Genomic DNA, 9417 nt, shown 5'->3' with positions numbered 1-9417 from the left:
TCCTTCCTATGACCCTGAGAAGAGCAAAGGTTTCTTAGACACCTTCCAAAAGGTCAATTAGACTAGGGCTGGAGCTACACCCGTGCATTAACAAATACATGAACATCCAAAAGAGAAGAGATGAATGCGTAATAGGCAAGAAAAAGTGCATGTTTTGTATTCAGTTGAAGGAGACTTGGGACATTTCATCTACATGACTATTTTTTTTAGGAAGTTATAAACAAAGCAGATTTCTCTAGGACTACTCCAAAAATTCTGGAGCCAACTGAAAAGAAACAAAACAAAATCAGCATCAGACAGATTTGGTGACATAGTGAACCTTGGCCCTACAACCACGATGGCTTAAAAGTGCAGTGCTCATGAAACACAGAAACAGGGTTTCTTAGAATAGACTTAAACATTTATTGTTCACATTTGAAATAATTTGATTCCTGACGTAACCATTAAAAGTCCTAATGCATCTGTAAACTGAGTATCACTATAAAACAATTTAAAATACCATGTAAAATAATATTATGGATGCATGTATTTCATTTCATGGTTTCTCAGCATAATCACTTTGTCTATTTACAAATATATAAAGATTTTGCGCTTTAGGTCACCTGAAATATCAAAGAGGTATTTTCAAATCACACAACTTAATAAATATATAACTTGTTTTGTTAAAAATCTACAACATACTGTACATTCAAGTTGAGGCAAAATAAGTTTTAATGTCAGTTAGACTTCAGACATAAATGAGTGTTTGCAATAATTAAACAATTCCTAAAAGTGCTATCTCTGTCCATGATGGAAGGATTAGGATCCAATATTTTGTTACAGCCAAAGTTTCAGACCATTGCTTCATTCACAGAATCACAGCTTCTGTTACTAGAAAAATATCAAAGCTTTTATATATTTTTAATAAACATCTTCCAAGAGTTGCAAGAAAAAGTGGCAAGAAATGGTCCAAAAAAAATAAGCCATGTGCACACACACTTACACACATCACAGTTCAGATCACCACATAATCTTCCAAGAATGAACAAACTCACAGCATTCTGTTTCACTTTAGAATGGTGTTTATGAACACATCTCTAACAGAACAGCAGGCAACCCTAGGAAATCTAAGGCAGTTGTTCTATGTGCAAGTTTCTACATAGCAAAGGGTGCCAACTCCAGAGTCTTCCTGTGACTTTGTGCATTACTCGATTTCTCCTTCGTCACTTTCCTCCCACTGATTTGGCTTGCCATCTCCAGCAGGTTTCTTTGATGCAGCATTGGAACTGGTATAAAAGATAAAGTTAGTGTAAATAACTACGTATTCATTTACAAATTACACTTCAGAGAGAATCACAATGCTGTTTTTACGATATTGATATTTTCCCATCAATCATAAGGCCTATATTAGACTTTCTGTAAATTATCACAACTTAGCCTCTGCTCTACATAGAGTTCAGCACAAAGAAAAAAAAAAATCCACACCATTTCAGATACCTGTTACGTGAAATATACTGAGACATCTGGCCGGGTTCAGCTGAAACAGGACTACTCAATGTACAGTGAGGTTTTCTTTGCTGAGATGTGGAGTTCACTAACCGACTGTCTTGGTCAGAACCTAGAAGGCATACATATCATTTAAAATATACTACAATTGAAAACATTTGAAGGACTAGATCCTTTATGTCTTCTGCAGTAAAAAAAACAAAACCAAAAACAAGCACAAACACTCCCCCTCCCAACTTTTAGCATGTCTATAATAATAAATACAGCCACTAGAACTTTAAAAAGTCAATTACAAATCAAAAGCTTTGGTATACAGCCTTAAAAAAAAAATGAAGCTGCTCACACATCATTAAAATCAAGTCATTCTTCATGAGCAACAAGCCAAACAATTTAAAATCTGTTTCTAAAAATAAAAACGTTTTCCTGCTATGGAAGATCACTTCATATCACACTTACAAAAGCACTACAGGAATTGCATGGAGGAGAAACAAGGAGGACACAGAATACAAGAGGCAGATTAGTTACCTAACAAGAATACAAATTCAAGTGTTTTATCTTTACTTGCCAGTTCTTTTACGCATTTATCTAAAAATGCTGACTCCCACAACGAGAATCCATTTAACAAAGATTGCTGTTACTTTCTAAGAAACAGGGCAGGAGAATTATCAGAAACTCAGCAGTGAAGACCAGAACACTGAATTTGCATATTAAACCATAAGGAGGGGTAGGAAATCAATTCATCAGCTTGAACGAAAAAAAAAAAAAAAAAAAGAGAAAGAGGAAGTCAAAAATACTTTAAATAAAAACAATACTCCAAACTATGAACACATTATAAAACACTCATATAGCCATATTATCTTTTTTGAGGAAATGATTCCTCTAAGATTTGAATCTTGAAATTCTATTGTTTATCAAATTTATTTTATCAATATACTATCTTCACTATTTATTTTTACAAGGGATTCTGCTTTACTGAATTTATATGGGAATGCATGTTTAGTATTGCCTCATCTCAAAGAGCGAATGCTGCCTTCTTCAGAGCTTGTTTCTGATCTATAAAGATCTCTACATATCATGAGTTTTTCCAACAGCCTTGACAATGAATATGCCCACATTTTAATTAATTTGGTAATTCCAAGAGTTCTCTGTTCTTAACAGCTAAGCTGTCAGGTACTTAACATTCACCTGATCCCTTCTCAAATCTAAGTTCATTACATAGGTAATGATCAGGGAGGGAATTATCAAGATTCCCTTTCTGAACTATCAGTTAGCCTGACAGGTAAAGGCATACAGTAAGTGAAACTGGTAAAATTTCTCCTGGAAAGTTTTTTTTGTGTGGTTTTCCTGTACGTTTGTTTTGGGTAGGTTTATTTGTTTTAAATAGTTTTACTTTTGTTCAAATTTATATCTTCTAGTTAAGAAGGGGAAAAAATCATACTACAGTAACATAATTTGAACCAAATACTTGCTTCCTAAGAAGGCACTTGGAGTTGTCACATTTTCAGAGTGCTTGTAATCAGTAGACATACTTAAGAACTGTTGCTTCAGCCATGCTCCTCTATCTTCTTCAAATGCCTTTCTCTAGGAAAAGAAATGTCAGTTTACACTTACGACCACATGAACAAGCTTAGCCCGCATTAAATTGATGTTATTCCATCTAAAAATCAGAAGTTGTGGCATGTCCATGCAACTAAAGTGAGCCAGCAGTTTAACACAGAATTAGTCATGAGAGCAAGCTTTTGAATCCTACAAGGATTAGCTGAGGAGGTATTTATTTACAAGGTATTTATTTACAAGCCAAACCCCGTGGCTTGTTTCAGAGAGGTCTGAATAATCCCTTCATTTTACTGTTCTCCACTTCAGTGACACAATCTCCTATCGCTGCCTCCTGTGCTCTCCTGCCCCCACAGTGCAGCACTACTTCCTACAAGCACCCCTTATTTCTGGGCAGCTGCCAATAAGGATTACTGGTTAAACCTCAACCCTCAGCCTTTTCATAAACAGATGAAAGTGACTTTGAAAATAACACTTGATTATTTCCATCGAAAACTGGGGCAGAAAGAAAGGGGATGTTTCCTTTTCCAACTACTCTATGAGCACGGAAGAGGAAAACACTGGCTAAAGACAATCTTCAAAAGGTCCAAAGGCTATGCAATCGAGACAAGCTATTCTATCTCCAAAACCATCAGTGAAATGGGATGTTCCCATAATTATTATTTTTTTTTACTGTATCAGCAGAAAATAGAGCAAGCTTACTTTTTCACAGATACCTACAAAACTTAGAGTATTGCTTCCACTTCCTTGTTTCTACTTTCAAATGTAAGTATTTTAACAAGCAGAAGCATAGGTAGTTAACATTTATGCTGCAATATAGTCTTAAACATTTCTGGGCAAACTTATTATTTATCATCTCTTAAGACTAATAAATCCAATTCAAACATTAAATTCAAGAACTCATTGAAATGAAAGTAACACAAAATGAAAAAGTTGAAGAACACATATCTATATATGTAGTGGCTTGTACCAATATTTGTCACTGCATGAACTACTGTTGTGCCAGCATCTCAAGTAAAAACCAAAATATTCAGTTCTTGACATTTTATGTTCCCTCCTGCTAACATGTAATCCCCTTCATGTTTTGACCCTAACTACTGGCTAGACAAAAGGACACACACGCTAGAGCTCATTTATAGACATATCTAGCCACCATTCCGTTCCAGTATGTGTGTTTACTGGACAGCTTAACTACAAGAACAGAAAGTGACCCTACTAAGAGAAGGACAGCAGTTATTTTGCCTGTCTGCAATAGTCGTTGGTTTAGAAACGTTTAGCAATCTTTGAAAACTCAACACCATAGCCAAATCTGACAAAAACTTGCATAAGCCTTGCTTTCTTTGGAAGTCAACCTAAACAGGATTTAATAAGGAATTTAATAAATAAGCAGACTGATTTTTCGGAAGTACTTAGAAATTTCAAAAGCTGCAAGACAAATGGGTCATTCCCGTTGCAGTAACTGCATTTTCCAGTACACTTGAAAAAAAGTGTTTTTTTTTTTTTTTTGAAGTGCCAACCAAATGACCTGCCACAATTGCCAAAGATGTTTTATACAGTATGAGAATAAGCTGCTTGTTAACATCTCCATACAGAAATTGTTAGATGGCTTCACTTCAGTGTGTGTTAAATAGTTTTATTCTAACAATAGCAACTCATCTTTCATACGAATTCCTTTTCTAATACCTTTCAATTTTTATAATACCTCAAGTCCTAATCTAATAGCAGCTTCTGTAAAACTTCTTCGTTCCTTCTCAAAATTCTTTTTTTGTTCTCGAAATAGCCTCCATTCTTCCTGAAGACGCTCTCTTTCTTCCAACAAATAGCAGTCCTGTAGTAACAGAGTGGTGTCATCATCACATGGAGACATAAGCTGCTGCTGCAGATATAAAGCAACAAAAGACTAATATTAATTTGGGAAAGTCTATAAAGATGTGCAGGATTTCCATAAATTCAGTTTTATCGAAAAAAAAGTTGAAGTTTGATATACAAACAACACATTTGATGGGGCCAGAGTTTCACGCAGGTAACAAAACATCTCTGGTCAGGCAGCTGACCCCAGCCTCCTTCCTCATGTTTGTTCACCTCCCCCTAAATTATTCTTACCAGAATTACAAACTCATTAGATTACTAACCAACTGACTAGCATACATGCTCAGACCAACCACTAGGACTTTCTATTAGAAAGCATAATCAATAAAGGAAAAAGGTTCAGAGGTGAGAAGTGACACGTTAAAAAAAAAAAAAAAACACAAATTCAATTGAGGAAAAAAAAATTAAAGCCTGCTACCTGTAACAGTTGTTGCTGAGTTTTGATCATTTCTTTACATTGCTGAATTTCTAATTCTAGCTTTTCAGTTTCCAGCTCGTGGTCTTCCCTTGAAATTACATCTTTGTCATCCAAAGCTCTTGAATGCACACGTGACACTAAGGGAGGAAAAAGGCTACTTAAAACATAAATCCCTCACAGCACTGGGGACTCAGAGCAATAGCAAAGGTTTTTAAGCTGTATTTGTTTCATCCCAAAAGACATGTACATATTCAAAATTACTTCTATCAGGACAAGAGTACCAGAATTGGTGCTATATACATAATTAGGCACAATACCCAGTTCAGAAAAAAATTACAATAAAAACATATCCTTTTTACATTTCCCCAGGTAAATTACAAGTCTGCACTGCAACAGAAGTGTCACACAAAAATATTTGCTTCAGCAGTTATTTAATGAAAATCAAGACAAATTAAGACTTCTTTTCACTGATCTGTTGTTAGCCTATTCTTCTGAGCCCAGTTTTGAAGGGCTTGTGTGTTCATAAAAATATGACAGTAACTATATATATCACAGATAAAAAAAGAAAGACTTTTCCCTCAAGTTCTGTGAAGGAGAAACAGAGCTTACAGTCAGAACCTTGTGTGCATATTTTTACCCCAGCAAGTGAATCAATTAGAGAGGAATAAAGTGTATTTTTGTACAATCATATACTGCATTATTTTATTTCATGCAGAGCTATCATGGTGATCATAATAAGCCAAATTTTGATCCCCTGATGACAGCGACTGAACATTAACTGAATGCTAAGGAACTAGAACGCAGTCATCTCTATAAATTAAAAAAAAAAAACACCACACAAAGAAAGGTGACTCCAAGAAAAGCACTAATACATGAAGCACTTTTTCTGATGCTTACAATTACTTTTCAGTTAGCTATACAAAATCAAGTATTACTCAGAACAAGTGATCTTAAAATCCTTTCTGTGGTATAAACATATTCTTATAGACCATCTGCTCTTTTATTTGCAACTGAATGCATGACCTTCTCGGTATTATTCCTGCCTGCAAACATCCCTGTGGTAGCAGCAGCATTTGCTTACATTGGAAAAGTAATACTAGGAAAGAATTTTATATATTTTTAGCTGTCTTTTAATGCTGTTTAACAGCTGGAAATGAGAAGAGCCCAGCACCATTCCATCAACCAGTTCACTTTAGAATGCCAGCAGAAGACTTAGAGGTATGGATGCGGCAAGGCTAAGCTCCAGGAAGGATTTACATATTTTGCATCCAGTTGCTTCAAATTGTTATATCTGCATTATTCAAACAGCTCAGAGAGGTGGGGAAAGAAAAACATTTATTACAGGGCACTATTTCCAAACAAAAAATAATTATTTCTTCAGAAAGTCATTGTTTACTGTGCCAAACTACAATCATGTCTGTTCTCAGGATAACAGGCTTGCTATGCAACTGCTTTCCTAACTTCCTTCAATTAAAACTCATACAGAAAACGTCAATCACAAGCCTTTTCAGGAAGTCTACCAGGTCGCAATCCCTTCTATTTTAGCTTTCATGTAGTTTAGACAGACTGTAAAGTAAATCCAAAGATTATGATACCAAATGGAATTATTAGCAGCGTTTTATATGTACATGTAATTGTGTTAATCATCACCTTGGTTGTCCAGCTTTTCAACATGATTTTTCAACATTCTCCATTGTTTTCTAATGCTGTTGGTAAGCTGTTCTCGCACAGTTTCGCATGACAGTTCCCACATATTCTCTTTATTTAACTCTCCGATGTCCTCCTCCAGGTCTGACAACACCTGTAGAAGTAGAAGCAAAGCGTGTTGCAAACCACCTTACCATTCCAAATATACATATTTGTTTATTTAAATATGTATACAGGTTTAATTTACCAAACCAAAGTAAAACTCATATATATATGGAAAAGATTTTTCCTTCCAGGGAAATTTGTCTGTTAGGGAGTTCAATTCCCTGATGGCATAATGATGAAGAGAAGTAATGTGGCACTCCCCAAAACCCTGGCACAAAGACAATTTATAAGCTAGCAAGACTCTAGATTAGTATCACAAATCTCCAAGAAAGAAGTTCAGACTGCTGAGAAGTTCCGTTGTTATGGGCTCACTATACAGAACGAGTAGGATTTTAGATGGCAAAGACAGTGTTTCCATTATCTATAAAGACTATTTTTCTCCTTTTGAGAATTAAGTAAATCCAGAACACACCCTACGGTACAATGGAAGTAGCCCTTACAATGGAAGTAGCCCTTTCACAGTTCCGTTTCACACTACTGTTCAAACACCAAACCTGAATGCCATCTCAAAGAGCTAAGACAAAAAAGTCTGAGAGGACTAGCCCACAACAACTTAGTGGATATAAATTAATAAACTATAGCTATTTAAATACCTGACATGAATACTCCACTCATCTCTAGCATCTAAACCATTCTATACAAGCCTCTGTAGCTACAAGTAGAGAAGAAAAATGGGATGGGAAATTCCAAAACAAGTTCAAAGGCATCCAAATAATTCATTTACATACGAAGTAAGTACTTTCTTTCAAACCTGTATCATGTAAGATCTTAAGGAACAAAGCAAGAGTTGTAAGAAAAAAAACCACAGTATTTTTTAGAGGTTTTTGTCGCTTTATATAAAAACATTTATTTATATATGTATACATACATGTATGTGTATGTATGCATGCTAACCCCATGAAATCCCAGTCTGGAGTAGCCATAAAGTATCCTGTGTAAACAAAGAAATACTTAGAACTGGAGAAAAAATACTAAACCATCTCACTTGGGAAAAAACATATTCCTGCAACGTACCAGCAGCTCTGCAAAATGAACTAACTGGTCCAACCCATGGACTAAACAGAGCACACCCTAATTAAATTTCCTCCACCCCCCACCCTCTGTGGTTTCTATGGAAAGCTTGGTTTCCTTGCATAAGCACCTTGAAAGCCAGTTTCAACTTCTGACGAAAATCCAAACAAAATCCAGACGAAATCCAAACTGCATCGTTATAGAGAATTACATACAGGTCACTACATCTAACATTCATTTGAAGTACACTTTCAAGCTTCCCACATATGGGCTAGGAAGAACAGACTTGCTACTGTTCATGGACAGAATTAGAACATTTAAACATGGGTGATTTCAAGTATAGGACAGGATATGTAATCCACTGCAAGTCCTGCAAGAGGAAGTTTACCTTTTTGATGATCAAATGGCTCCAGCACTGCAAACTACCACACATTTAATTTTAACTGAAGGATACTTACCGGCCCGTCCTCAGACCTTTCTTTAGGTTTTTGTTTCTGTGGTGGGAGAAGGGAAATAATCTCTTTCTTCATTTGCTGAAGAACTTTTTTCAGCTCAGCATTTTCCACTAAAAGCTGCTTTTGGCGTTGCTCATAGTCACTTAACAGAACTTTGTACATTTCTTCTTCATTTCTAGAAGCAGAAATCTTACAGTAACAAGACAACAAATACAGCATGTGTCAATTAACGTTGTTCTGTAACGACTAGAAGTTCACCTGGCTTCTGTCTTATCAGTCCTCCATGCACCTCTCTTCCCATCAGCTCTACCAACATAATTTAGAACTTCCATAGCTGCAAGTGAAAAGGATATTTCAAAGCATGAAACAATATGCAAGTATATAAATACTCAGATGACACTACATTACTTGTTTGCCTTTACACGTAATTATTGTCAGGAGACCACATTACCCAAATACTCCCCTCAGTCTTAAGACCCATATGAGACCACATTGCCCTCCTGAACAAAACAAGAGTAAGATAATCAAGGAAAAGAAATAACTTCTTGTGTTTGGAAACCTGGGGTGGGGGTGTTCTCATCCTGTCTCTTATTTTATACATTTCTTAACAGCACCTTCATCCGTATTTCAGCTTTTATATAAATCATATGAATCAATTCTTTTAAAATCATATCAGGTTAGGGATCAAAGTTCAATTCTAGTTAGCTCTCAAGGAAACAGGAACTAGATTTAAAACCTGGTTATTTTGACCTTGCTGATACTTCAACTAGCATTATCTAACTGGAGTCAGCAACATGACACAAGTTAAGTTTT

The 9417-nt window shown here is 35.7% G+C and overlaps 1 protein-coding gene across 9 annotated transcripts in view; it reads right to left on the bottom strand.

The window, feature by feature from the left end:
* Positions 1-389: 389 nt before the first annotated feature.
* The window catches only part of SSX2IP (SSX family member 2 interacting protein), a 40615-nt gene continuing 31587 nt past the window's right edge, over positions 390-9417 (bottom strand). For 7 of the 9 annotated variants that reach the window (XM_050712374.1, XM_050712375.1, XM_035538067.2 and 4 more), the window contains 8 exons: positions 8863-8938; positions 8608-8779; positions 6977-7127; positions 5327-5463; positions 4742-4915; positions 2955-3066; positions 1477-1597; positions 397-1265 (listed from right to left, as the gene is read on the bottom strand). In XM_050712374.1, the coding sequence (XP_050568331.1) occupies positions 1184-1265; positions 1477-1597; positions 2955-3066; positions 4742-4915; positions 5327-5463; positions 6977-7127; positions 8608-8779; positions 8863-8938 (1025 nt within the window). In that variant the 3' untranslated portion in view covers positions 397-1183. Of the gene's footprint in view, positions 1266-1476; positions 1598-2954; positions 3067-4741; positions 4916-5326; positions 5464-6976; positions 7128-8607; positions 8780-8862; positions 8939-9417 lie in introns of all 9 variants that reach the window. The other 2 variants (XM_035538073.2, XM_035538072.2) reach the window with 2 other exon arrangements.

The sequence above is a fragment of the Cygnus atratus genome, chromosome 8 (assembly GCF_013377495.2).
Source record: "Cygnus atratus isolate AKBS03 ecotype Queensland, Australia chromosome 8, CAtr_DNAZoo_HiC_assembly, whole genome shotgun sequence".
Classification (NCBI taxonomy): Eukaryota; Metazoa; Chordata; class Aves; order Anseriformes; family Anatidae; genus Cygnus; species Cygnus atratus.
The sequence above is the reverse complement of the archived record's forward strand: the minus strand, read 5'-3'. Positions and strand labels throughout refer to the sequence as shown.